General features: G+C 47.0%; 8 protein-coding genes across 8 annotated transcripts; 3 read left to right on the plus strand and 5 right to left on the minus strand.

Annotated features, from left to right (window-relative positions):
• Positions 1-269: 269 nt before the first annotated feature.
• Positions 270-566, minus strand: LAJ45_07701 (uncharacterized protein; the record flags this gene model as incomplete). Its single annotated transcript, XM_046117257.1, has 1 exon — positions 270-566. The coding sequence occupies one exon, from the start codon at positions 564-566 to the stop codon at positions 270-272; it is 297 nt and encodes a 98-aa protein (XP_045969553.1).
• Positions 567-3210: 2644 nt separating this feature from the next.
• On the minus strand, positions 3211-4071 carry LAJ45_07702 (uncharacterized protein; the record flags this gene model as incomplete). Its single annotated transcript, XM_046117258.1, has 1 exon — positions 3211-4071. One exon carries the CDS (start codon positions 4069-4071, stop codon positions 3211-3213), a length of 861 nt encoding a protein of 286 aa, XP_045969554.1.
• Positions 4072-6867: 2796 nt separating this feature from the next.
• On the plus strand, positions 6868-8636 carry LAJ45_07703 (uncharacterized protein; the record flags this gene model as incomplete). Its single annotated transcript, XM_046117259.1, has 6 exons — positions 6868-7134; positions 7233-7754; positions 7926-7954; positions 8012-8102; positions 8314-8401; positions 8596-8636. 6 exons carry the CDS (start codon positions 6868-6870, stop codon positions 8634-8636), a joined length of 1038 nt encoding a protein of 345 aa, XP_045969555.1.
• Positions 8637-12398: 3762 nt separating this feature from the next.
• LAJ45_07704 (uncharacterized protein) lies at positions 12399-13647 on the plus strand (the record flags this gene model as incomplete). Its single annotated transcript, XM_046117260.1, has 4 exons — positions 12399-12505; positions 12557-12822; positions 12876-13516; positions 13582-13647. 4 exons carry the CDS (start codon positions 12399-12401, stop codon positions 13645-13647), a joined length of 1080 nt encoding a protein of 359 aa, XP_045969556.1.
• A 694-nt stretch (positions 13648-14341) lies between these two features.
• Positions 14342-18417, minus strand: LAJ45_07705 (uncharacterized protein; the record flags this gene model as incomplete). The annotated part of the gene is made up of 4 exons (XM_046117261.1): positions 14342-18112; positions 18173-18225; positions 18284-18292; positions 18351-18417. The coding sequence occupies 4 exons, from the start codon at positions 18415-18417 to the stop codon at positions 14342-14344; spliced, it is 3900 nt and encodes a 1299-aa protein (XP_045969557.1).
• Positions 18418-20460: 2043 nt separating this feature from the next.
• Positions 20461-21528, plus strand: LAJ45_07706 (uncharacterized protein; the record flags this gene model as incomplete). The annotated part of the gene is made up of 7 exons (XM_046117262.1): positions 20461-20547; positions 20740-20749; positions 20884-20950; positions 21008-21154; positions 21207-21271; positions 21342-21394; positions 21478-21528. The coding sequence occupies 7 exons, from the start codon at positions 20461-20463 to the stop codon at positions 21526-21528; spliced, it is 480 nt and encodes a 159-aa protein (XP_045969558.1).
• A 1136-nt stretch (positions 21529-22664) lies between these two features.
• Positions 22665-24508, minus strand: LAJ45_07707 (uncharacterized protein; the record flags this gene model as incomplete). Its single annotated transcript, XM_046117263.1, has 8 exons — positions 22665-23463; positions 23519-23691; positions 23742-23845; positions 23902-23969; positions 24026-24126; positions 24183-24191; positions 24254-24280; positions 24338-24508. 8 exons carry the CDS (start codon positions 24506-24508, stop codon positions 22665-22667), a joined length of 1452 nt encoding a protein of 483 aa, XP_045969559.1.
• A 1446-nt stretch (positions 24509-25954) lies between these two features.
• On the minus strand, positions 25955-27122 carry LAJ45_07708 (uncharacterized protein; the record flags this gene model as incomplete). The annotated part of the gene is made up of 2 exons (XM_046117264.1): positions 25955-26489; positions 26551-26975. 2 exons carry the CDS (start codon positions 26973-26975, stop codon positions 25955-25957), a joined length of 960 nt encoding a protein of 319 aa, XP_045969560.1.
• Positions 27123-27505: the final 383 nt, after the last annotated feature.

A 27505-nucleotide genomic window follows, 5' to 3' on the forward strand; every position in this document is an offset into this window, starting at 1 on the left:
TGCTTGCTTGAACAATCACCACTCCGCTAGGTTAATTTGTACCCTAAACACCCTACTCACAGTCAGCAAAGAATAAAAAGAGCGAAGGTTCCAGAATACAGCTTCTTCATCTTAGCCATCCTTATATTAGTTTCGTATATTCTTTCTAACTCAACTCCCAGCATCCGTAGCACTGAGTTGCCCCAACGTCAAAATACTCTGTGCATAGCACCTAGTATAGACAACATACGCTGTTGTCCTTGGCTGACGTGCTCGGGTACCTCTTTCCTCTAGAGCAAGACAGTGTCGCGAAAATACACCATCACTTTCGACTGCGGAATCAGCGCGACCAACTCCATCAAGGTCAGCCAAATCATCTCTCTGTACGGGCCGCTGAACACGACCATCTTGCCAATGTTCCAAGCAGAGATACCGATCTTTATCTGGTCGTTGTCGTCGATCCGGTATCTGGTGAGATCGCATGCGTCGCAGCTAAGGCCGAGGAACTCGTCGAAAGAGAGTGTGAGGGGTCCTGGGAATTTCGCACACACGCCACCACCATCTAGTCGGAAAAGGGCGGTAAACATATGGGTGGATGGCTCGAGAGGTACGATAGAGGAGGAACTGTGTTTTTGGCTGAGGGGCTGCTGATGGTGGGCTGATCAAGTTCAAAAAACCTGAGTAACTGAGTCTTGAAAATCTGTTGTTTCAGCGGGGCGAAAAAATGGTGTCGGCAAAAGGAATTAACAGGTATTTTATGCTCAACAAGTAGCCGAAAGTCATGGCAGCGATTGACTGCATTGAATTCGATGCCTTGGAAAGGTTTAGAAGAGGAGATATCTTGGGCCGCTGGGCCTTGACCCTGGGGACTACCGGTGTTGTTGGTCCCAATATCTTTATGAATCTCCTTCGCGGGGCTTTGGATATGATTAACGCCTAGAACCCCTTCCGTGGCACTTGGCGAAGAATCGTAGCATTGGACCCACACACGAGGTGGCTTTTCGGCCTCCTTCGTCTTTCTACGCTTATTTTTGCTAATCCTGTTTGTCCGCTCAAGGGTCGCCTTCGCAGTTACAAAACCCTTGAAGAACTGCAGAATCCTATATAAAAGTCCGCATTAATCTCTGCTACTATCTGCTCAAAAGCTTCAGTGATGGAACGGAAACCCACATTTCTCTGTCATTGAGAATGTGAAGTCCGCACTTCCCTTCTCCCCAGAACATCTCGCCAATGCCATTATCCAGGTATTCAGCCAACCAAGCAGCATGTGCAGTATAGTTCCCAGAAGCTTGAGGGCCCAGAATGGCTGGTGAGTTGTCAGGAAGTCGCTGAAAGTATTTTGAGACTATTTTTGAGAGGTGGGCGTGGTTCTCGCGGAGAGCTTGCTTTGTCTTCTTATTTCATTGGCGGCCATCGATGATCTTGGTTGGGAGGAGGGTGAATATGAATGGACGAGCTAAAGATTTAACGTAGGAGGAGGAAGAAGTGTGGGGGGAAGAAAATAGAAGCTCGCAGGTTCACGTCCCCATACTGCTTATTTTGCCGAGTCGCTCTGTCCAGCTTGTGGAGTAGCCCTACCTAGTTTGCTAAGTCTTTCTATTTCGTCCACTAGGTCTTTACCAACTCCATAAGTGACTCTATCGTTTAGGCCTAGCATCAATGATTGACTAGCCGGTCATGGCGTTGCCATATTTTGTATCACAATGAAAATTCCTTTATATCTGAATTATGATTATATTAGAACCTGTGGATAGTTCGGGGTTGAACTCTTTTGATATCGCAATGATCAAAAAGACTATGTGCGATATATAGGAGAATAGCTTGGGTCCAACAGTCAACAGCTGTATTCTCACTTCAACAATAAACATCTAAGAAGATTCTAGATGGCCTTCACAATTGCAACTGTATTTCACTTTATCTGTGATTCACTGTCAACTTTATAATTATGGCTAATGATTATTAGATTTATTGGAGGCACTAAGTTGCTTCGTGGGGTATGGAATATATTCTGTGGGTTGTAATATAGACATAGGGCTTAGTATTAAGTGATATTGGCAGCACACTACGGAAGCTCTTGGGGAAGAGGCATTTATAGTCTCTGTCCTTGAATCTAAACTCGATATTTCCGCGGGTGAACGTGCTACATTATCGATTTATAGAAACAAGGACGAGAAAACGCATGAATTCTGTGGATGTTTTCTCACCATCTCTGCAGACGGGGGCCGGTGAAATACAGCTGGAACGGGGTATTTTGGTGTTAACTTTCATTTTTCTTTTTAGGTGGTACTCAGCCAGGGAGGTTTTTTTTTTTTAACAGTTAGTACGTGGAGCTGAACCTTGGTAATAAACATTCTGTTCTGCAGCTCCTTGTAGGGAGCTACATGTAGTAGTACGTGCTACAACCATATGTACAATAGAGGTTAAGGGAGTCGTAGCGAAGATGTGGTATCAGGATATATGACGCTAATGGAAAGCCATGCATCTCGGGAAATTTCCTCCAGCCTCCTAACAGAACCAGAGATATATTACTTGAGTCGAGATACCTCCTACACTCTTGAGAAGCGACAAGGTATACACAATTGTCAAAGTCTTTTTACTTTCTTTGATAGGCTGCTAATTTGATGGGCCCCGTTTATAATGACTACATCTCCGGACAGTTTAATTTGTCGACAACAGGTTCGCCCTGTAGGCCCGGTCTGATTAATCTTCCAGACTACCCTTCTTAAGTTTGACTACTGGACATTCTTTTTTTGTTAGTTTTGTGGGCTTTAATTCTCCTTCACTTCTTTTCTACCACTGCTGCAACCCTGATGTGTACTTCTTTATTACTCGATTGGAGAATTTTAGAAGTCTGCTAATCGTGCGTGTCTTAATAAAGCAACCTATAAAATAACTCAGCTCACATCCTCCCATATTCTGGGTTAACCAAAGCGTCCGCCCCGCAACACTTCCAAGATGGCAGGAACCCTGGTAGTCAAACGGCTTGTGGTTCAATTTGTGGATGGCACTTCTGAGGATGCCAACCTGGGGATGGGAATTCGAGATAGTAGTCGAATACGTACGGAATCATCACAAATCACTCGATCATAAAGCTCACTCGATCATGAAGCTCATGCATGTAGTTCATTCAAACTCGTATATACATGCACCTCACCAAAATTCACTGGTCATAAAGATCAATCAGTCACGAAAATTACTCGACATATTTACATCAAAGCTAGCATCCTCTACTCAAACCTCTGGATACACGTCGAACCTCCTCTTCAACGGGACCTCCTTCCTCATCTTCTCCAACATCCCCAGATCCACCTCCGCCACACAAATCTCCGGCTCCACCTCCCCCGCCGTTCTCGGCTCCTCCCCCACCTCAACCTTCCGGCACTGCGCCACAATCCTCCCCCACGGATCCACAATCATCGACTGCCCATAACTCGCCCTCCCTTCACTATGCCGCCCAATCTGCGCCGCCGCAACAACATACGCCTGCGTCTCTATCGCCCGTGCGCGCAACAACACCTCCCAATGCGCCTGCCCCGTCGGCACCGTGAACGCGGACGGATACGTCACCACCTCAGCCCCATTTCTCCGCAGCGCCAGCGAAGGCTCAGGGAACCGTAGGTCAAAGCACACCAGTAACCCCACCTTCCCCACCGGAGTCTGGAACGGCGGCATCAAGGCGCTGCCGGGCTCTGTGGTCTTGCTCTCCTGCATTTGCGGGCCACCGGCGATGAAGACGTCAAACGTGTGCACCTTCTGGTAGCGCTGCGTGATGTTGCCGTTGGCGTCGATCCAGACGCTCATGTTGCGGATCTTCTCTGCGCTTGTGGGGCAGGGCTCATGGATACCGACGTTGATGGGGAGAGCGAGCTTCTTGGCTTCGGCTTGCAGGCCGAGGACGAAGGGGGAGGTGGTGACGGGCTGACAGAGGGATAGTGATTCGGAGGGAGAGGTCGCGATGTAGTCGGAAGCTTCGGGAAGAAAGAGAGCTGATGCGCCGCGGTCGCGGGCGAGACGGAGGAGGTGCGTGCAGGCGGCGAGGTTGGCGGAGAGGGAGGAGGTGGCGCAGAATTGGCCGACGGCGGCGAGGGGCATTATGGTGATGGGCTGCCCTGGCGGTTTGGGTTGTGGATGTTTGAGATATCTAGCTGTAGAGGGGAGGGGTGGTAGAAGGTATGGAGAGCTGTCGAGTGACGTTGGTTTGATCCCTGCAGTTGGGTTACTGGAAGGGGACAAGAGATTAGTAGTCCTGGCTGCATGTAGTTGGATTATTAGTAGAACCCAGTTCTACTTAGTTGATTAATATATTAATAACACTGACAATTTCTAGCTCATGGATCATTACTACGCCACATAAACCAGGACCAAACCAGACCAAAACAACATATGCCTTATGTATGGTTTGTAAGTTTAGAACCGCTCTCTGGGGTTACCGCACTGTTCGGACTCATAAATATCATCGAGTCTCCTTCTGAAAAACAGGATCACGAAGACCGACTATTCGCGGTGCCTATCTTTACATACTTGTCGCTAGGAGATTGAGGACGGTAATCGGGGTGATATTAAACGTACGTTTACTCGGCAGGTGGGTAGTGGGGTATCATTGACACCACTTTTCCTGTGTATCTGCGGTAGCGGAACCCCCAGAGGAGGAAAAAAAGAGAGAAGAAAAATCAAGGAGGGATCCGACAATGGCTACGAGACACCCCTCAAGAAATACACAACACAAGTGTGCGACTCCATACTGCAGGACCTACCCGCATAGCTTTTAGCCACTGCCTCAGGAATGCGGACTTCCACCCACCACTGGCTTCTTTAATTTACGGAGCCGACATAACTCTGGTCTTGTGAATTTCTTAGTTCCAAGATGCGGGACATATGTGTCTGATTTTCCACGTCTCTAGTCGGTCGATGTAATGCTCCTTTGCGCATTGGCTACTACCTACCGTACCTAGATTCTATATATCTTGTGACGAATACCTTTGCGGTTAGAATTCATCACAGGATATCACTCGTGCTAAGATTCACGTTCGAAAGCCCGATATCAACTATTGATTGGGAACATATTTACGTATACAGGGACAGGACAAAGAATGGTGTGCGTTGCCCGGGAGACTTCCCTTATCTACATAGCCCGTATACTCTATATAGCCACATGTATCCACGATCACTTATTCTACTGTGTACACCTACAGAGTACCAACCCGCCAACCCCAATATAATCCGCGACCGTATCAGAGCCAGTCCTTCAGGAACTCCAAACGGCAACTCAAAAACCAAGTCAGCGAGTAACTCCCCATGACTCACACTACCTCCCGTGCCGTTCGAGATGACGCTAAGAACGCTAGCCAAGCAAGTGAGTATAGTATAGTGGTTAGTATTCCTCGTTGTGGTCCCCTTTCAAGGGTCAAGCCCGAGGTGACGCAAGTTCGATTCCTGCTACTCACAATCGGATATGGCGGCCTTTGTTGGCCGTTTACATTTTTGTTTTTTATCTCGTCGGGCGAGATGGGATGTAGGCAAGCCACCATGGTTGTGGGTGGATGACTAAGTGTCTGTCTGGGGTGGGCTGGGGTTGGAGTAGGTCGAAGGTTTTGGTTGTGAACTTGTGGGTGCTGGGGAGTTTATTGGAGATATTGAGCGCCAATATGAATGGCGATGTGGTGTCCTTCTTGAAAGTCAATTGATCAGATCACGTATGGGCATAAGCTGTGTCCTGGACGGTTTATCGTACCGCAGCCAGCCAGATAGCTCATTGATAGTTACTTATTAGATGATTTCCCTTTTTCATAAGTGTCGACGAAAAACCAAGATTTGGACTCAGGATGTTCATACGGAATCACTCGGTGTGGAGGTCTTGGCGTTCACATGTCCTTCGATTCGCCACCTCCTGCTTCCTTTTCATGTTACGTTTGGGATTGCCCTAGAACTCTATTTTTTTGTGGGAGGGGGTTGGGCGAGGCGAGAGAAGATGGTTCCACTGTATAATTAGTTTGAAGAAAATTGTGCTATGCTTCGTTTATTCCGGTAATACTAGCCTGGCCAGCTGTATCAGCTTGGTGAGTGGGTGGGGGTGCCCTGGTGGGGTATGGTCAATCTCAGATATACGCAAGAGTGGTGCATCGTACGCAGATGGTCGATCGATAACTGAGTGGAGAGCATCTATCAGATTATGATCTCTCCGGTTCATGGTCATGATGGAGTCGATCACAAGTAAAATTCACACCTCCCCTTTGTTCTGTTTATCCCACCCTCGCTTAGCACACACACCGCATTCCAGCTGCTGCGAGTGACGCAAACAACCCTGGTAGGCTGAAGAGGAAAATAAGCATACCAAAAGACATATATATAAAGTGGGGGGATCTCGTTTGAGGAGTGCTCTCCTTCTGTCACGTAAAGTGTTCAACTCTTTTCATCACTTACTCCGAGAGCACAATTTCCCCACCACGGATTCTGGGACCCTGTCAATGCAAGAATCCCTGAGGATTATTTAGAGCGAGCGAGGGTTTAAGCGAAGCAAACTCTGTCCATACATACCGCGCGACCAGAGGACAGATAAATACACACTTCTCGCGCGCACAACCAGCTCTCAAAGGAACTGCCGTTTTTGCTAGAGATAAGTTGAACATTTTTAAGCAGCTGCTTTGTGGGAAATCTTTGACCTCCTCGCTACGGCTATCTCTGCATTTGCATTCAGGCAGTTAACCCTTGTTGGTGTGGAGAAGTTTAAAAAACTCTGCCAAACACGGGTCCTTACTTGGCCCAAGCGCGAAGAGATAAGTCGAGGTCAAGTCTCACTCATATCCTATCTATCCCCACCTTTCTCGATCTTCTTCATCCACTCCTACAAGATTTGAAACTTTTCATCACAAGATAAATCGTTACTCAATCATGGCAACACCTTGGTTCTCCATCTACGGAATTCCAGTCCTCCCACCTTATCAAGAGACACCGTTGCTCTATAACTTCCAGGACAAGGCTCTGGAGCAGGTTGTGTACTCATTGTCGCAGGTGCAGTGGTTGGGCGTCAACGATGCCTCCGGATCAGAGAGGAAAGACAATGAGGTGCTGAGATGGCTGGGAGCCAGCGTGTTGAAAGGGTTGACGGGCATGCTAGTGATGAGCTTATTTCCTGAACTGGGCGCTGGTGGTTTAGAGGTGAGAAACAATTCTTGTGCTTTTAGGTTGTGAATCGAAACACATTTCGTCTGGGAGCTAGGCTTTGAACACGACTAATAAACAGCAACTACATGTAGGACATGACTGCAGCCCTAACTACCACATCGTTCTACGCACACCTATCAAGAGTCCTCAGCCTCCACAGTCGTCTCACAGCTTTAAATTACACCTCTGATTCCGACGGGATCCTTGGCAAACTCTTCACAGCCTATATCGGTGGGATCCATCGTGAACTCGGGACCCAGCGGTATCACGACCTCTACATCTGGTACTCGCAGGTCGTTGCCCCATATGCGGAGAAATACCATGCCCTCTACCAGGAGCACATCTCCTCGACCAGTACTTCCAACGCCCTCATCACGCTTAAAAAGCCCACATTCACCGTCAATACCCCAGGCCTTCTTGGCACGGCCGTGGCCACCCCAACATCCACTGAACCGCCAAAGCCTTCGTCCATTGAGGCAAAACTGAGACGTCAGAATATCAGCATGTACACTTCGCGGTTGATGGAATTTGCGGCTAAGAGCAGGTTGTCGCAGCCGAGTTTTATGTTCAAGGATAATGGATACCAAGGAATGAATATCCAGTGGACTGTAACTGTGAGCTTGGATGGGAGAGATATTGCCACCGCCGTAGCGACAACAAAGTTGGAAGCGAAACACCTGGCAAGCAGGGAGGCACTGATTATCTTGAGAGCGCCGATCGGGCCGCTTCCGAGAAAGGAGAAGAAGGCACAGGCCAGGAGAGTTAACGCTATGATAGTGGGGTAGTGTGGTGGTTTCTTGAACAAACGAACGGGGTAGGGTATCTGTTCTAATTAATTTTCGCTTTGAAATGAACTGAGATGGGTTGTAAGTTGTTATGGCCATGGGTATCTCGACGTGGTGGATTTCGTATCCTTCGACTACCAGGATCTTCATCTATCTATTGCTGCTGGAATGGCTTTTGTTCTTTCTCTGTTTTTTCCTTGCTTGCGCTGTTTTATATTGCAAAATCTGTTGAGAAGCCTCGTGAATCAAGTCATGTCATTCGGCGCTGGATGAGTGGTTCACGAGGCTTGTCTTTTGTCTACTTAGCTAGCCTTTTCCTTTTCTTGATGCTTTTTTGTCTGTGCTTTTTGAAAAATGGTTTGGAAGTAGAATTCTATTCTATTCCCAGACCCTTAGTCTCGTTCTGGGCGTTCTGGGCGTAATTGTGCTGATTTCACTGCAACGATCCCCTCCCCCCCCTCCTCCTGCTAACCAAGGTGAGTGACAATTCATGACCGCGAGATTAATTGAGAGAGGTTGTTCTGCACGTAAAGGGGGGGTTTGCAGCGACGATAGGGTAGGGGTCTTGTTCAGTCAGTGTATGCAGGGGGATTACGTGGGTGGGCGGGTGCGGGTGTGGGTGAGTGAGTGGGTGAGTGCGGTGTACTCAGCTGACCATACAAAACTACAGGGCTCGCAAATGGAGTTACGCGTCTAGTCTCTAAACATTAATATTCCCGCTGCATAATTCCTTTCTTCCTTCGTAGGCTAATCTTTCCGCTGGTGGATCGTCTATATAGCTACACATGTACTCTATGCTGCCCGTAAAACTATGGGCGGCGAAAGCATATATAGGCGGTCTACTATATGTTTCCAGAGTGATCATTGGTCTTAGCTCACAACTCATCTTTAGAGACTTGGGCGGGGAATAATGGAATCATAGAATAGAAGTCCGAAAAAACTCGGCCTGGAGAATTGAGTTAAATAGCGTAGATAGGAACCTTATTTGGTCCTCCCCTATATAGACAGCCTTGTGACAAGATGTCTCCAACGTCCCGAAGAAGTGAAAGACAGAATCATGCATGTAAAAGAAAAAATAAAGTTGATATACTTCTACCCTATTGGACGATGTGCATGTGTTGTGCCCTTCTCAAGGAAAAGGTTTTTTGAAGTAAAAAAACAAAACAAAAAAGAGTCATGTGTTGTGAGGTGAGGACAAAAAATGGCTAAGAGTATTGTGTTGTTTAATTTCCGTTCCTCCACGGCCACTAACACATAACATACAACCCCAGCCCACAGTTCTTGCTCCATTCTTCCTCCGTCCTTCCTCCATCATTTCATACCCGTTCTCATCCTCATCACGGTCCTTTATCAACAGATCTAATCACCTTCAACGTCTATCGTGCTTAACTATTTACATATACAGACGTGTCTCTATGAGGTTATCCCGCTTTTGCGGGTTAGAAGGGAAAGTTTGACATCAGCACAAGTAGATTTTGAGCAGACTTTATCAATCAATAAACCCGGTGTCATGGGGTGGCCCAGAAACTCAGGATGTTACCCTACCAGTAACGTTGTCACCGAATACTTCAAAATGTAGTGATGCTGACGGAATAGGATATCTAGTAACAAGAGAAGTTGGCTAGTATGATGGGCGGATATGGAGAGGACTTGGAATGGATCGCGAATCTCATCACGCCATGGACCGAGGAGGAAACCCCCCCCCCCCTCCTCAGAAAGGGCCAAACAGAACGAGATAAGGGAGTGATTAATGTCTTTATCAAGAGCTACGTGGTAACTAACATACCTTGTTGGATCCAAACTAATGGCTCCCCTATATTGTGAGTGTTTAGCAACCCCGGAAACAGCTTCCGTTACGCAGATCCTCCTGGGTTATTTTCTGGCGAGGAACTTTCCGAGGGTGAGCCACATGATTGACTGTGTTTCTAGAATTGCTGGGAAAGAATAGGACGTTAAATCTAGATAAGAAGCGGAGAATTTAATCCTCTGTTCAAAGTTGGGACTGTTGAACATGTGGAAGTCAGTTTTGATTGATGTGGACGGGATTTCTGTTCAATGTATGGGTTGAGAGTCAAATAGCACCGGTTTTACCAGCACAGTCCAGGGAACATAAGCTCCTTTACCACTGAAGTATCTTTTTGTTCACTAAGTTCCGATTAGCTATAAAGGGTCTTGAGAAGAAAACTCAGAAGAGAACATCTGATGAAAATTGATGGGGCCATTTTTTTTAGAGAATAGCGGCAGCCAAATGAGTTTAGTGGTGTCATTTTTGGCCTGTGCGGCCCATCAGCAAGCCTAGATCGACATATATGGACTTCCTAGACGTTCCTTGAATCCGCCAGGGCTTTTAGAGGATATGGGGCTAGCTATCTAGGCTAGCAAAAAGTTTACGGATATTCTCGACAAGTCATCTCATTATATAAATGGACACGGACGTACGCGGAAACCTTTTCAATCTACTTGAACCAAAACATGGTCCCGTTTGCTTATAGCACTTGGAAAAACATATCCTAAGTTATATATAGGCTCGCTTGCCGAGGGAGGATCGGATACGTCTGAGCTTGATGAAGGGGCTGACGATGTCATGGATATTTCTGTGCTCTTAAAAGCCCACAAAGAAGGCCCTGATATAGACACCTCATCACGACATTGTGGCATGAATTCACATATATTTGGAAGAATCTCATCCTAGGGCTTTGATAAGATATACTAATCGATGGTCAAAGTCAAGGAAAAGCCGGCCGATAATATTCGTGTATGTAAGAGCAATAGGAACGACGGGATAAACAATATCAATGCCTACAATCACGTCGCAATCCCTGAATATATACTTGGTGTTTCGAGTGCCGTTGCGATAGACAGCACAAGGAATATACGAGGTGGGTTTTGGCAATGGTCTGAGTCCTACCTGGGCGTATGATGATAGCAGTGCTTCAGTGAGGTCATAATACCATACATCATCGGGTGTGATAGAGCACGAGCATTGTGGCTCGGGTTGCCGCTCGGATATCTAATTCTTTGGTTCGGTGTAGATGGCCCAGTTTCATAGCTGTTTATCACTATATTGGAAGCTATCCATGGTACTATCGTTAGAAATCCTCGCATGTCTCCGAAGTCCCTTTTCGGCAAAATTAACGCTACAAATTGTTTTCTCTTGCAACTGCAACAGCTGCAGGGATCATTAGGTGTCGTCAATATATGTAAGGGGCAAATATGCTAGGGCTACCTAACCCCGCATTTTTATTTACCTGCAGACAGTCATGGCGCATTTAAGCTTGTTTGCAGCCCACAGATCTCCGTGACCGGATCGTTTGCCGGTCGTTAGACCAGTCAAGTAAAAGTTAAACTGTTATGCTTTTCTCTATGATCACCGAATTTGTACCTCGTGCACTAGAGTCGATGATAGTACTGTTATAGATAAAATACTCTCGATATCTTACCACCAAAATCACTTCCAAAATGTTCAAGCCAAATACGGCGCCTTGTGGTATGAAGAAATATCACTCCGCGCGCAATTAATAGGGGTGAGGATGCTGATCTACAGAAAATCTTACTGAAAAGCATCACTAGAGTATATATATTTATATATACTTGCTCATTTAATCGACTAATATCTCCGTACTCACTATCCCCATTGCAATCATCACCTCCGCAATAATAAACGTTGCACAAATATTAGGCTATGGACGTTAACCTGACACAATAAAAAGGCTGAATGTACCGAATTTAGTGCTAAGCTCTCGGCATGCAACCCGGAACCCTGCTTTGCGGCAGTCTTCCCGCCGGAGCAGCGGAGCCCACCACTGGTCCACCACATCCTTCAACTACATCTCAGAAGTAGATTAATTGGTAAATCAAGGCCAATGATATCCCAGGAACCGTCTTCTTTTCCTGTTCTATTCGTTAATTACCCCAGGATTCAGGAACTTGAGAAACTTAGGGGATGCCTGTTAAGATCAATAATACCGTGGATTTATTTCTCCGCCACCATGTATCGGAGGGAGAATTAAGAGGATGTTCGAGAACGAGGAGAAGAAGACTGGACGGCGTAGCCCGTTGCAGGGATGAAGCACATCCATCTATTCATCCCGCTAGGCTTGCTTGACAGGCTTCAGACACCCCGAGATGGTAAGATCAGAGGTTTATGCCTTGCTGATTCGTCTCTCTTCCTGGGTTTTTCGGAATGGCGAGTCGTGATTCCGGAATATCTTCAAGGAGTTCAGGATCTTGGTGGATCATAGAGTAAAGATTATTACAGATGAAGTATATGATCAACAAAATCCCTGGACTGTCTATCAAAAAGGCAGAATAGACTAATTCCAATTCCCCACAGGAGAATTCTCTTTGAGAGTTTGATGTTTCATGAATTACGACAGCAATTGAGGGGAGGAGGGGACTATAAATGCCGTATCTTCTCCTCCGAGAATTGAAGCTCATCAACATCATCATATTCATTCTTTACACTCCTTCATCATGAAGTTCCTCGCCGTCCTCAGCTCGCTCCTTCTCACTGGCGCACTCGCCGCACCAACTGCCTCACCCGCTGCCTCCGCTGACATCGAGAAGCGTGCTACCTTCATGTAATACTCCGTTAAATTCAGTTTGATACCCTAAATACTAACAATATCTAGTGCTTTCTCGGGAACCAATGCATACTGGCTCCCCTTCCTCAGCAGCGACGCCGATGTTGATACCACCTTCGCAGCAATCAAGGCCGCTGGCTTGACCCATCTCCGCACATGGGCTTTCCAGGACTCTACTTCATGCTCTGGAATCTATTTCCAATGCTGGAGTGGTAGCACTGCCACTATCAACACTGGGAGCAACGGGTTGGCCCGTCTCGACGCTGTTGTAAAGGCCGCCGAGAAGTATGGCATCAAGTTGGTCTTGCCATTGGGTATGCTTTCTCCCTTTCACTCTACTTCAGAAAAATTCTAACATCCAGGCCAGTCAACAACTGGGGCGACTACGGTGGCATGGACGTCTACGTCAACGCTCTCGCCAGCGGCTCTGGCCACTCCGCCTTCTACACCAACAGCGCCATTCAGACTGCGTATAAGAATTACGTCTCGACCATCGTCAACCGTTACAAGTCCTCCTCCGCCATCTTCTCCTGGCAGCTTGCCAACGAGCCCCGCTGCAATGGGTGTGCCACCTCCGTCATCACTACATGGGCTACCACAATGTCCGCCTACATCAAGTCGCTCGACTCCTCTCACTACGTCTCTCTCGGTGACGAGGGCTTTTTCGCCCGTACCAACGGTGCCTCATACCCCTACCAGGGCGGCGAGGGTATCGACTTCGAGGCGAACTTGAAGATCTCTACCCTTGACTACGGCACTGTGCATCTGTACACCACATCCTGGGGACAGACCTACGACTGGGGCAACCAGTGGATCTCTGACCATGGCACAGCCTGTGCATCGGCTGGAAAGGCATGTGTGATTGAGGAGTACGGTGTGCCAGTTGACGGATCAACCAGGACTACATACATCAACCAGTGGCATGCGACTATGAAGTCCAGCGGTGTCTCGGACATGTTCTGGCAATTTGGACTGACCTTGTCGAGCGGGCAGACGCACGATGATACTGTAAGTCATTTCTTATTTCGTTTCCCAGGAGATTGTGAGCATGGCTAATTGGGCGCCGTAACTAGTACACCATCTTCACCACCGACGACAACTACCAAGAGCTCGTCGTCGACTGGGCCAACTCCCGTTAAATATCTACTGTGGGTTTCTTGAGCCCTTCAGGAAAGGGAAGCAAAAAGTTTTGATGGAAGCAACCGTGTATGAGTAAAATGTTCCTCTTTTTTGGGGGGGAAAGTGTTTTGTAAGATGATTTGTAAAAAGGAAAAATGATTAGCTAGTTGCCTGGCTACTATGTACTCTAGAAAATATCAAATATATATGGTAATAGCTACGAAAGTACGGTTTCGCAGATGAGGTTGTATGAGTGGAAGCCTGGACCGGTTTGAAATCGGACCGGACCGGTTTGAGATCATTAACGATCACCAACGTCAATGATCGATTTCACCACATTTCGCAACTCAATATGGTATTACGATGCAGGGAATGTAAAAGACATCAGTTTGATATCTGAGATATATACATACATAATCTCATGGTAATAATTGGAGAATAATTAAAATTATGGTAAAAGACGTAAACGTAGAATGAAAATAAAAAAGGAAAGACATCATTTCCACCATCCCACCCATGCAAGCCAATAAACCGTGATCGTAACCAAAATCGTATATCGAAAACTCCATACATAGCATCATATAATCCCCCCCCCCCCATATTCTCGTAACCCATTCATACCAACATTATATATCCCCAAAACGCAAGGAAAGTCGTAAAATAAAAAGGGAGGGGATCGCATCAACCCCCCGCACGCAAAAACAAAACAAAAACTTAAACAAAATGTGGCCAGTACCCGCCATCCGTATCTCTTGTCGTCACATACGTCTTCCTCGGCACATGTCTCATACTTATAAATGCTTCCACCAACAAGAACACTGTGCACAGCAGATAGACAAAGATCAAGATCCAGAAGATCTCAAACAGCATCCTCTCCAACAAGTACAACGGCCAACTCAATATTCTTTTCACTGGCCCGTGATTCTCCGCAATCTTCTTCTGCTGCCATTCCCGGGCGATGTCACCTCTCCCGGCGTGGATTCGGAGAAACATTCTACGAAACACGCTCTGGTCGTAGAACCGTGTCTCCCACATTGCACGAAGGAACCGCTTGTCGTAGTTTGTGGCGGCTACCATACAAGTAAAGATGACGGCGGTGACAATGATGGTGATACATGCGGCGCGCCATAGCCAGGCTTCGATTTCGGTGGGGAAACGGATGTCCCATGCTGGGATGTGCATCGCGCCGTTGGAGGCCAGGAAGATTCCGATAATAAACATGTCCCGCGCGCTCTTGCCCAAGTTGTCATCGTCCATTCCTTCTGTATTTTCGCCGCCATTGTTTCCAGGGGTACCTGCACGCGATTCACCCTCACCCGCACCCGCATGCTCGCCTGCACCTGCACCCTCGCCCTCACGACCGCCTTCCTGCCCCCCCATAACACCACCGGTGGCTGCGGCTCTGCCTTTGCCTTTCTCATTGTACTTGCCTTTGTAGAGAAAACCGCGGTTTTTGTCGCGGATAACGATATATTCGCTGACATCGTATACAACTTTGAGTACCAAGTTTGGAATTCCTGAGCGGGCTCGTTCAGTCATCTGGTAAGATCTTGAGAAAGAATTGTATTGTCTGGTTTCTTCGAGTTCCGGTGCTTCCTCGATAGGCTGATCCTCCGGAACAAGCGCATTTCTATCATTATCATGAGGCGAATCTGGTGGGCCCATAGCAATTGCCCTCGGCTCGCTGTTACTGCCTAGAGATGCTTGATCCCCCGGCAGCGGATATATAATGATCGGCAAAGGCTCGGCCACACTAAGAGGTTTCTGCCACCAGAAGAAGTAAAGTACGAACATAAACAAGACTTGCGTTATGATATGGACCTCGAGGATAGTGATTGGCAGCCCCTCAGACCCACGCCTAATACACTGGTAAAGAAACCATGTAGCCTGGCAGAGGACCAAGGCCTTAGCCATGGAGCTTGCCTTCCCTTTATCGGTGATTTGTCGTCTGTCGAAAGATTTTGCGTCAATCTGTCCAGAACGGACATAATGCTCGAAGCCTAGAGGTGTCAAGACGGTCTTATAACCCTCCCCTTCCTTCACAAGGAAGCCTCCCGCCAACACAAAAAATGCACCTTCCATCCCGAGAGAATCCGGACACTCTTTTGTTACTGGAAATCTCTCAACCCACATGGCCTGAAGCCTTCTCGCTTTGCGCCACTGGCCAAAAGAACACAGCATCATAATCTCAGGGAAAAGCAGAGAAAGCGCCATCCAGGATAGGTTATACTTTGTTTGAGCAACAGGGTTCGAGTTGGCGAGAATGTTGGGATGTACTGAAATCCATAGACAGAGGAGAGTGGTCGCAACGGAGCTCAATATCACACCGACAGTACCACGCCCCCGAGGTTCTGGCATGAATCCACCATTGAATTCAGCTGGAACTGTAGGTGAAGGCGATGGACATTCAGCGGCGTCAGTACCAGGAGGTGAGCTACCGGGATCTGTTCCGCCGTTGCTTGGGTTGGCGTCCAAAGAACGACTTGGTTCAGTGGTTGGTGTAACGGTTATAAAAGCAATGATACTATTCGTGAGTGTACTTGCTGGAACTGAGGTGCTCTCAGTAAGTGTTACAAAACTTGTGATTGTCGCGCTTTCTGTTACAGTAACGCTCAAGATTGGGACGCTATTGGTGATTGTTTCTGTAACAATTGTTGTATATGTTTCCATTGTACTCTCTGTTTCTGTTACACTATCCGTAGCTGTAATGCTGTCTGTCGCTGTGATAGTGGTGGCTTCGGTGGTTACCATACTTTGTAAGAGCACTGTGCTATCAGTGATAATGGTACTGTCTGTGACCATTGTGCTATCGGTAACCATCGTGCTATCGGTAACCATCGTGCTATCGGTAACCATCGTGCTATCGGTAACCATCGTACTGTCTGTGACCATTGTGCTCTCGGTGACCATTGTGCTCTCAGTGACCATTGTGCTCTTAGTGACCATCGTGCTCTCAGTGACCATCGTGCTCTCAGTGACCATTGTACTATCGGTGAGGATGGTGCTATCGGTTATCATCGTGCTATCCGTGATCATTGTACTGTATGTAATGAACGCATTATCAGTGACAACGGTGCTATCTGTCACCATCGTACTCTCGGTGACTATTGTACTGTCTGTGACTGTTACACTGTCTGTGAGCGTTACACTGTCTGTGAGCGTTACGCTATCTGTGAGCGTTACGCTGTCTGTGAGCGTTATGCTGTCTGTGAACGTTATGCTGTCTGTGAACGTTACGCTATCTGTAAGTGTTACGCTATCTGTAAGTGTTACGCTATCCGTAAGCGTTACGCTGTCAGTGAGCGTTACACTATCTGTGAGCGTTATACTATCCGTGACCGTGGTACTATCTGTGACCATTGTGCTATCTGTGACCATTGTGCTATCCGAAATTATTATGATGTTCGTGATCACTGTGCTATCAGTGAGGGTGATGCTGTCTGTGACTGTGAAGCTATCCGTGATCATTGTGCTATCGGTGATTGTGGTGCCGTCGATAATCAGGGTGCTGTCAGTAATGGTGGTGCCGTGTGTTATCATGGTGCTGTCTGTGATTGTGGTGCCATCGGTGAGCGTGATACTGTCTATAATTGTGGTACCGTCTGTGATTGTAGTACTATCTGTGATTGTGGTGCCATCGGTGATTGTGGTGCTGTCCGTGATCATTGTACTATATGTGACCATAGTGCTATAGGTTACGTAGACCCTAAAGATGTCCGTAATGCTGTTTGTCACTGTGACAGTGACACTATCAGTCTCTGTAACTACTGTTGTACGTGTGACAACAATGTTATCAATAGCAGTAATAGTTGTGACATCCGTTACAGAAACAGTATCGGTGTCTGTCACATAGCTGTTATGAACATCTGTGCGTGTGACCTTATAGGTATCAGTCACTATGGTGTTATCCGTAGACGTGGTCTCGTAGGTTTTAGTAGTGCTATCGGGGACTATAGTTGATGTAGTGGTGCAGTCCTCGCTATAGCTCTCAACCGGTACATAGTCATAATATTTACTCGTGATGTCGTAGATCCCCTTAGAATTTTTCGGAAATGAGACAACTGGGGGTGGTGTATCGATTTGGGCAGATAAACTGCTGATGTACGAGGACACGATATAAGCTGATGCAGACTCCTCACCCGAAATTGATCCCGTGATCACCGCAGGGATATCTATGCTCGTAGGTGCAGTGTAATCCTTGCTTGAGATATCAATGAAGACACTCGTTATCGGAGCGCTGTCGGTGAATGCAATCTCACTCGTAGTAGTGTTCTCATTCAAAAAGTCGCTTGCCACTGCAGGACTCTCGAAGGGAAGTGAAATATCACTCGTGATGAAGCCCTCGCTTAAGGCGTCGCTCGTGATAATCGGATAATCGGACTTTGGGAAGGGATTCTTTGCCAAAGGTATAGAGAGTACCGGGATTGCCGAGAGCGCAAAGTATATGAAGGTAGATAGCCCCCCGGGCACAGCATGTTGTAACATCTAGAAAACTTAATGTCAGGTCCATGAATCCCCCAGAAATCGTTTAAGAAACTTTCAAACCTTAATGTTATCGAGGCGATGGCCTTGGGTTGCAAGGTTTCGCAAGGTATATCCTGTACACAACTTTAAAACCTTAACTTTTTCACCGAGATGTTGATTATATTATCATACCACCAGAGCCTCAAATTAAGCGTTAACCAAAATCTCTGAATCAACTGAAGAAATCTATAACTCGAACTTTGACACACGCTAGCTGCATCAAGAACAAGATGTTTGTTAGCTTCATCGAGGAGAATGAGTGACATTTTGATGAACGTACCTCAGTTTCTCAATCTCATGTACATAGTTGCTGACGTCCCTCGAATCTCATACTTTTGCAGGAACCTCCAGTTCTTAAGGGCCAGCACTCTCACATATGACATGACCTCCATCCTGCACAGTGCGGCTATTCACTGTCCAATCGGTACATCCGCCGTCAGTGCTCTTTGGATAGGGTAGAAAATATGCCCTCTTCTCCTCCTGGTTCCCGTGTTCCAGCTCACTTTTCTTTTGGTGACAGATGGATTTGAAAGGTATCGCGAAGCTGACCAATTAGTAGATAAACTATGGATCGAAATAGCCCCCCTGTTTATCTGCTTTGGGAACGAAGCTGAACAAAGTACCCTAGACGGCTGCCTGAGATGCAGGGCAACTGAGACTAGTTTTGAATTGCCGGATTGATCGATTGGGTTCCTTATGATAAGTCAACAACATTATCTTTCTATATATTGAAGGGCCCTACCCTGGTCCTGAACTTGAGCATAGCTGTACTTGTGAATCTCTGTTACCACTCACTTGAATAGGGACTTCCCGTAAGCGTAAGCGATAGATGCCGTTCTACCCTATTTGTTCTCGTCGTCGCAGTTGCAAAGGATAGATCTATCCTGAGGTCGTTTGGTGAGGTTTCTACTTTCTTTCAGTGCTCGTTGCAACGAATCCAACCCTACACTTTCCGTAACCAGACTAGCGACTAAATGGAACAGGGTTTTTACATGGAGTTATCGAATAGACGCCAAGCAGACATATCACAGCATCAAGCAGCCTAACCCAAACAATTAAAAAAGTAAGACTGCGCGCGCGTCGTCCAACAGTATCAATCATGCGCAGATTAACCGACTGGACAGCAATGAGTGCTTAATCGACCGATCAAAAGAAGAAAAAGTGACGGATCATTTATGGGCTTATCAGGTATCTTTCCCCCGCTATTGCCGGCCCAGGGCTGGACGCGCTTTAAAAGAGAGGACGTCGTATTAAGATTTAGCTCAATTCGGTAGTGTCCCCATTCAAACTCTCCCGAAAGGGCATTTTTTTTTTTTTTTTGAGCATGCGAATGGTCCATTTGACTGATCAAGTAATGGTATTCCGGGGTCCTACTTTTTCACTATCACACACGATTACCATTAAAGCCGAGCATGATCGCCATAGCACATATGCATGTGCCGCACGCATTTTCAAACTCGCAAACATAATCCATGAGAGTCCACCATGCAAAACGAGTATATCCAATTCGCCGATCGACTTCCTGCAAAACCCCTCTCTCTAGATTGTAGAGTAGCCGCAATGGCCCAGCATATGTAGTCGACTGGTCTTTAGGCTCAGACTCTGAGACATCTAGGATATCAGGCGCTGGTTGGTCCTAAAGCAGGACCCTGGGTTGGGTACTTCACGATCACTTTTTTAGACTAAAATAAGCATTTGTTAGCGGTGCAGGTCTCTCCTTGTCAACGCCATTCTGTTCGAGTTCGGAATCATGATCCTTTATCTACTCTATGGCCGGCCATATGGCCTCCAATATCCCAAAATTCTTTTTGTATAAAGAGACAAGTACCCCTGCACTTAAGGCGTTCTTGTTCGGAAAAAATTAACAAGTGCTAGGATTGCGGCCTTACCATAGCCAAGTATGCCTTACTAGTGCTTTACTCACTGGACTGCAGATTCAAGTGCAGTCGCGCCTCTCTATATCGTATCTTGACATGCTGGATCTCTTACCGTTTCTTACAGATTTGCGGGCTATGTTATGCTTCTTTCCTTTACCAAACTCTATTTGCTGTCTTGTGAAGGGCTGTGCTCATCGAATACGCTTACGATATAATAAGGTGCGACTGTACGTATCATCGGTAATTGGAAAGATTACGAGTACTTGAGTGCAAGAGTTTGGTAAGAAGCTTTGTTGTCCCTGCATCGTTTCCTTGAGTACTAGCTAGTTACAGTGGAGATCGGGGGCACAAAAAAAAAAAAAAAAAAAAGCAGAGGATAAGGGCTTATTGCACGTATCCACATCTGCAGCCACACGACCAGGTACTTTATATATGTGCCTACTTAGGCAAAGAGCTCTTGAATTTGAAATCTCGGGCCGAAGAGTGGGGTGGGTGACCACTGACCACACAGAAAGATTGGTACATGCCCACAAAGTCTCATCTGTGGCTGTCAACTTATATTTATAATAAGACTGTGATGGAGACGAAAAATCTAAAATTTGTGATCTTCATAGATTGCGAATTGAGGTCCTGGAATATAGGAGGTGGAGTAACGTTTGTTATTTCGATAGCCTATCAAAGAGTTTCATTGAGATTGGTTATTTATCATAGGGTCAGCTGAGTATTTGATAGGTCGCCTAGAGGCACACGGTCTGTATAAAGCTTGGTGCTGTTCGCTACTACTATTCGGCGACCACATTCCTACCTACCGTGTACCAGGATCAGCAAACTCCTGTTGGCGCAAGTACTGAGCAGCCCGGAGTAGAGTAAATCACGAAAATCATTTTTCTTTTCCTTTATTCACGAATCTGAACGTACATATGTATGTACCTAAAAGTGTTCTCGGCCGGTTGCAGGGTGATCTGACAGGATATGACAGGTTGAACACCAGCCACACGACCAAGCAATATCAAAGCCGTATATCCTTGAAGTATATATACCAGCCGCCTAACCAATCTTGCTTAACGATCTCTATTGCTTTTCTCTGGTTTCGTGTGCGCAGGAATTGGGAGATCGATATAATCATGTAAGAGACGCGCGTCCACTGAGCATGAGTCCTCCGGCTGATCAGCATTCAGAGATTCTCGGGATCGGAGGACTGAATTGGTCCGGGGCCCCGAGATGTACCAGGAAATGATGAGGAGTAAAGATCCATACGCGGCCTGAGAAGCTAACTCATCTTACTCAAGATCCTGCCTGATGTGTTGGCTAAGCTATTATTGGGGCAGCCTTTCGTCACACGAACCGACAAACTGAGGGAAAACATGTTAGCCACTGTCCAGGTTTTACAGTCAGATTGGGATATTCAAGTAACGAGCACCATGGGCTAGCTCGCGGGTCACATCGTAGCCGGCTCAAGACGAGCCGGGATTCGAACTGTTGGAAGATTTTGAGCCTTAGACGCTTAATGCAATTGCAATGCCCAGACATGATCATGAAACATTAAAGATAGCGGAGAGCGTTCCGGCTGGCAGGAACCTCAGGGTATATGTTAGTGAGAGGCGTTCCGACCCAATGTACCTCATATCTCCAAGGCTGAGTTGAAGGATTAGATGTAGTATGCTGCCCTAAGAAGAGAAGATGATTAATTCTATTGGTGAGACGATATAGTTTTAAGGCATGGAGCTGGTACTCTACTGCTACTTTCGCAATGTTATCCGAGCCCTAATGCTAGAAATCATTGTCCACAGCACCTACAAAACGTACCCACATCACACAAGCAGGGGTTGGTACTAACACACCTGGCCATGCCAAGATTTATACCCATTCGAGTGACGTTGCATGATCATGATGGAGAAGTGACGAAAGACCCCGAATGGCGAATCACATTCACACTCTTTCTCGTTGGAGATGGTCCTCGACTGTTCTACCAACACTTTCTGGAGAGCAACTGGTACACCTGTCGCTAAATAAATATACGGACTATGGCACATCGACGTCAATATCAGAGGATACAGGTAATTATTTCGATCGTCTCAATCGGTATCTTGTCTCTTGGTGGCAGGGGAAAACAGCATTTGAAATGAAATATACGGCTATCTGGAGTTAGGCTTACCGACTGCCATGCTTGAGCGCCCTTCAACCGAGGAACCACAGTGCTTTGAGTCGGTTTTCGCTGGTTAATTGGCTCGCTTCTCCATAATTTCAGATTCTGGTAGCGAAAAAAGAGGCTGTCTCGTCAATTTTTGGGTAGTGTCCTGTTGGGTGGGGTGTACGTGGGGGGCCATCTCATTTCCAATGTCAACTTTGCAAGATGAAATAGTGGCACTATGTGTATAGTTGTTCACAGGGTACATGGTATACTTGAGAAATAAGGGTTTCCTCGCATTCGCAAAGCTTTAGATGTTATAACTTTTGGCAATTGACATACATAAACAAAATCATAGATCCACACCAGTTCATCAATTTCATCAACACAAAGCCTCAAACCCCCTCGCAGCCTCCACCACCACCACCACCACTACACCCACACCCACATCCACCACATCCGCATCCACAAACTACAATTCTCAACCCCACGATATTAAACCATAGATCTAATAGGCGTACAGCATCACACCCTCATCTGAACTCTCTCTAATTCTCTTGTTCTCTCTCATCAAGACTGCCCTCAAAATCCACGCACACACCACGACCCCAGCCGAAAACGACGCACTCGATGACATCGCCATTATGTACCTCGGCGCCCCACTATCTGGCCATAAATATGGGCTATACACAAAGCTGACATTTCCTAGTGTATTCACAATTGCGATCGTGACGGCCTTCTTCTCCGGTGTCTGTCCCAGTACCTGCCCGCACCACGACATGCAGATATTGTTGACACCATACGTAGCCGCTGTGAAGATCATCATTGCTACATATCTAGCAGCGACGTTGGTCGTGCTCATACTCAAGATGAAACCAATAATAGCAATCACCTTCGAGATAGTGATATGCCAGGTACGTTCGTTGTACCTTCCGGAACTCCAGCAGACCAGGATATTAGTGAAGCAGGCAACAAGATACGGGGGGCATGTGAGGACAAGAGTAATTGTCGTGTTGAAGCCTAAGGTTTTGACGACACTAGGGAAGAAATTTTTAAACCCGTTGGCAGTCAGATGGAAGTTGTACATGAGGCAGAAAATCCATGTGCGGTAGTCGAACACGGCCTGCTTAAACCCTTCCCAGGTGCTGGAGCTGCCAGACTCTTCAGTTGTGTCACGGATGATGCGATCATGGGCGAGCTGCCGTTCGGCGGGGCTGAGCCAACGCGTGGTGAGAGGTGTGTCTGGAAGAAGGTACATCGATACAAGTGCGATACCGAAAGTGATGGCACCGGTGATGATGAATAACCTGGTTGATTTGGTTAAAAATGATGATTGTTTTGGACACTGAGCTGGGGATTTACCATCTCCATCCTTCAAGACCATTCTTTCCGTCCATGCCGGAGAAGATTCCAGCTGCAATCAGACCTGCGAAGGCGTTGGAGCCGATGTTTCCGGTGTAGAAGATTGCCATTCTTGCGGCAACTTCCTTACGGGTGTAAAAGCTGGTAAGAACATACAATGCCCCGGGATAGTACTATCATTATGTTAGCTTGAGGGACTGACACTTCTGATACGCAGACTCACAGGAGCTTCAGCAACACCCAGAAAGAATCGAAGGATCAGCATTCCATGGTAGTTCTTGACAAGACCAGTCAGGCCAGAAATGATCGCCCAAACTGCCATGAAGCCTGATAAATTTATCAATATATTTCTAATTGTCTATGGGATTTGGCTCGAGACTCACCTCCCATATAGAGTGATGGGCGAACACGAGTAAGAATCATGTTCGAAGGGACTTGGCCGGCGAGATAACTATTTTCCCGCTGTTAGTTAAGGTACCAGCTATTACCGGAGAAAAGAAGATGTACCCAACGAAGAGAATAGAAATACATGTTTGGTATTCGCTACCCTTCATTTTCAAGTCTTCAGCGAGGCCGTCTAGCTTGCCGTTGACAATTGCGTTTCGGTCCTGGGAAATTATTAGCTATCAAGAATAACGCAATGGCAGCAAGTAAGAAACCATACCAAGAAATTCTAACAATAAAATCCTATTAGCATTTCTTTTTCACACTAGGATGTTTCAGGAATCCACTTACCAAGAAATACATCAACCACAAAATCGGCTATCCAGTCATTTCTCGTTAGCTGAGCTCCAGGTCACGACGATTCACAACACTCACCAAAATGGTCAAATCCAATTTCTTCACCAAGGCAATCTCTGCCGGATCCGTTTTCATAATCGGGGCGCCCGAGTAGTCCCTCTCCACTGGTGGAACCTTCTCCATCTGCTCCATACTTCCAGTCTCCTTCTCGATAGATGTTCTTGCAACAGCGACTTGCTGCGGTTCCATCTTGGCTCTTTCTTGGGTGTCTGTATCGATCTATTTAAAACGAACTCGATCTCTCGGCGCTGATATATCGCTGAGCTGATAGAGTGGGAAGAAATATGTGGACTCGACGGGGAACTTTATCAACATACCAAGCTTCTTTGCCCCCTGAGCTTAAGCGAACAGAACCTGGGGTGTGTTGTGTTAGCTTTGTGTGGGGTACGGTTGTGCCATTGACATGCATGCGTGCGTGCAACACAACACCCAGATCTGTTTGTATCCGAAAGCCTTTTCCGATCCGGCTATCACCTCTGGGGCAAAGAAGTTAAGTAGCCGGTCCGGATACTGTCTAGGCTACACATGTGCATGTACGTAACAGGGTGTTTCCGATCCAAGTATAGATTTGGGCGTACCCTGAGCAATATCACGGGCGTCTGGTTATCTCCAGAAGCACCGAGTTCTGTGGGAACGGTCATTACAAGTCGCGATGCCGTCCTTGCCATAGATGCAGATCAACCTTGGATCTTCATTCACTTAAAGTTGCGGATTACTTGTTGATAAGAAAGACATTATATATGGACAAGTAATCATTTCTAGACATTACTAAACCTAAGGGAGATAGGAAGACCGGTCCAAGCACAAGGAGATTGCGTAAAGAGCCACTATATCTTAGTCTGAGATTTCAATATGAAGCATGAAACTGGCTAATCTATCTTGATTTGATCGCTGTCAGGCCAGATCTGATTACTTTAGGCCTCAATAGCATTTCGGGAGTTTCGGAATAACTGCAGACTGCATGAGTTGTCTGTCCACTGTCATTACAGCGTGGACTGTCTAGGATGGCACGAATGAGATCTACCACTCACCGGAGGGAGATGCCGATGGATTTTTGGGAGACCGTGCATCTTGGAGACACCACGGGCCGTTAAACTGGCAACATACTGAGCCGCAACATTGACTGCGCCAATGATAGTCTCTAGAGAATTGGGGTATAGATTACTCCTAGTCCTGGCGGCTTGGATCATAACCTTATTTCAACATCAAAAGTGGCAGAGGTGGAGTGATTGTTCGAGCATGAGGGGTTTTCGGGTTTCAATCACTCTAAATTTGGAAACAACCATTACGATTATAGAATAGTGGATTCGGGATTAATAATTGCACTATCTTGGGGTTATTATTGGAGGATAGATCACGAATGGATTAATCATTCGTGCTTCGTGATGGACTTGGCGCTAGCACGCCGAGTGCGGGTTGGTGACTGAACTTATGCCCAATCGGGAGTAGGTTTTTTTTTTTTTTTTTTTCCTTTCCTTTTGTTCCCTTATATGCACAACAACTACTAACTTGTTTGAGAGATGTAGATATCAAAGACATGGCACGCAACGTTGTGTCCAGGAATCTCTTGCTATTCACATTTTGGAATAATTGATATAGTTACATGTTTGTTTTATAAACCATGGCCGCACCACATCACAACGACTTCTCCACGCTCACCAACTCCTCAATCGTCTGTTCTACTGCCGCCCAATCACCACCAATATCCTTCACACAGCCCTTGATTGGTAGCCTCCCACCCTCCAGGTTTCCCATCCCCAGCACCCTGGCCACACACTCCTTGATGCCCACCACGGCCCACTTGACGCACACAAGCTCACTCGCCTTACTCACCAACCACTGGAGTTGCCTCGCCTCTACCAATGCCTCATCTGTCATTGGGAGCGTAGTCGCCAGCTGATACAGCCTGACGACGGTCTTTGGAAATGTCGCTGCAAGACCATCAATCACGCCTGCGCCGCCAACCATGACAACGGGTAGGAGCTGCTGCCCCTGCCCACTATATAGCCGGAACGTCTTATGAGCAATCTCGGGTGAAAGCGCAACCTGTGCATGGTGCGAGATGTTGCCGTGTGAGAACTTGGCGCCGACGATGTTGGGGTGCTGCGAGAGGCGCTCGAACGTCTCCATGGAGATCTGGATGTTATTTGATACTCCGGGGTAATGGTATCTACACACACATGCACAATTAGCCCACATATTCAACATAAGCAACCAGGAATACAACTTACATCAATATCGGCAACGGCGACGCATCCGCAACAGCACTATACCACGCCTCGACATTCGCCTGACTCACCTGCCCCGCAAAATACCCGGGCGCCAGCACGAGCCCAAACTGAGCCCCCGCCTCTCCCGCCTCCACCAGCAGCTCCACGGTCTCGTCCACTGTCCCCGCCATCGTCCCCGCCATCAACGGGTATCCCTCGAATCCATTCTTATTTAGCGCTGCACGCACGGCGCTTATCATCTCGCTGCGCTCGGCGCGCGACAGGTGCACGGCCTCGCCCGTGGAGCCCAGCAGCACGATGCCCGCGATGCCGTTGCGTGCAAGGTGCAGTGAGTGGGCGGCTTGAGTGGCGGTGTCGAGGGCGCCAGCGGGGGTGAAGAAGGTGGGGACGGGGACCCAGACACCGGGGGTGGGGATGGAGGGCATTGTTGCGTGTGTGTGGTGGGGGGAGATGAGGGGCGAGTGAGATGTGGTGATTGGGAGGGGGTTGGCTGGTGCGTACTTAGGTAGATAGGTAGAGAAGATAGATCGATATTTAGTGGGTGATAGGTAATTGTCTGCCTGCGGATACATCTTAAATATCATATATGCACTTTTCTGTTTTTGTTTTTTTTGAGTGATGATGCGTGTGTAGCCGCCGGGTATAAAATAGAGCTGAAAGTTTTCCGGGCCGGTTCTGGGCCCGGGTATGTATGCTGCTGTAGGTACATAAGTGCACCCATCACTCACCCACTGCATAGTTGTATACCCGCTGTATTGCCGGTATTTAGGGTGTGGAGGACTCACATGGCCGGCGTCTATGGTGGGGATTGAGTGCGGTGATTGGTTGGTGCGATACTACGTAATATATGATTGATGGTTATGACAATTGATGGGATGAACACCTTGCTGATGCTTGGTAAGTATCTAGTATTATTAAGGAGTGTTATGCATTGGCTTGCAGTTGGAGGTAATGA

Source organism: Morchella importuna (genome assembly GCF_003444635.1).
Source record: "Morchella importuna strain M04M26 chromosome Unknown Morimp01GS025, whole genome shotgun sequence".
NCBI lineage: Eukaryota > Fungi > Ascomycota > Pezizomycetes > Pezizales > Morchellaceae > Morchella > Morchella importuna.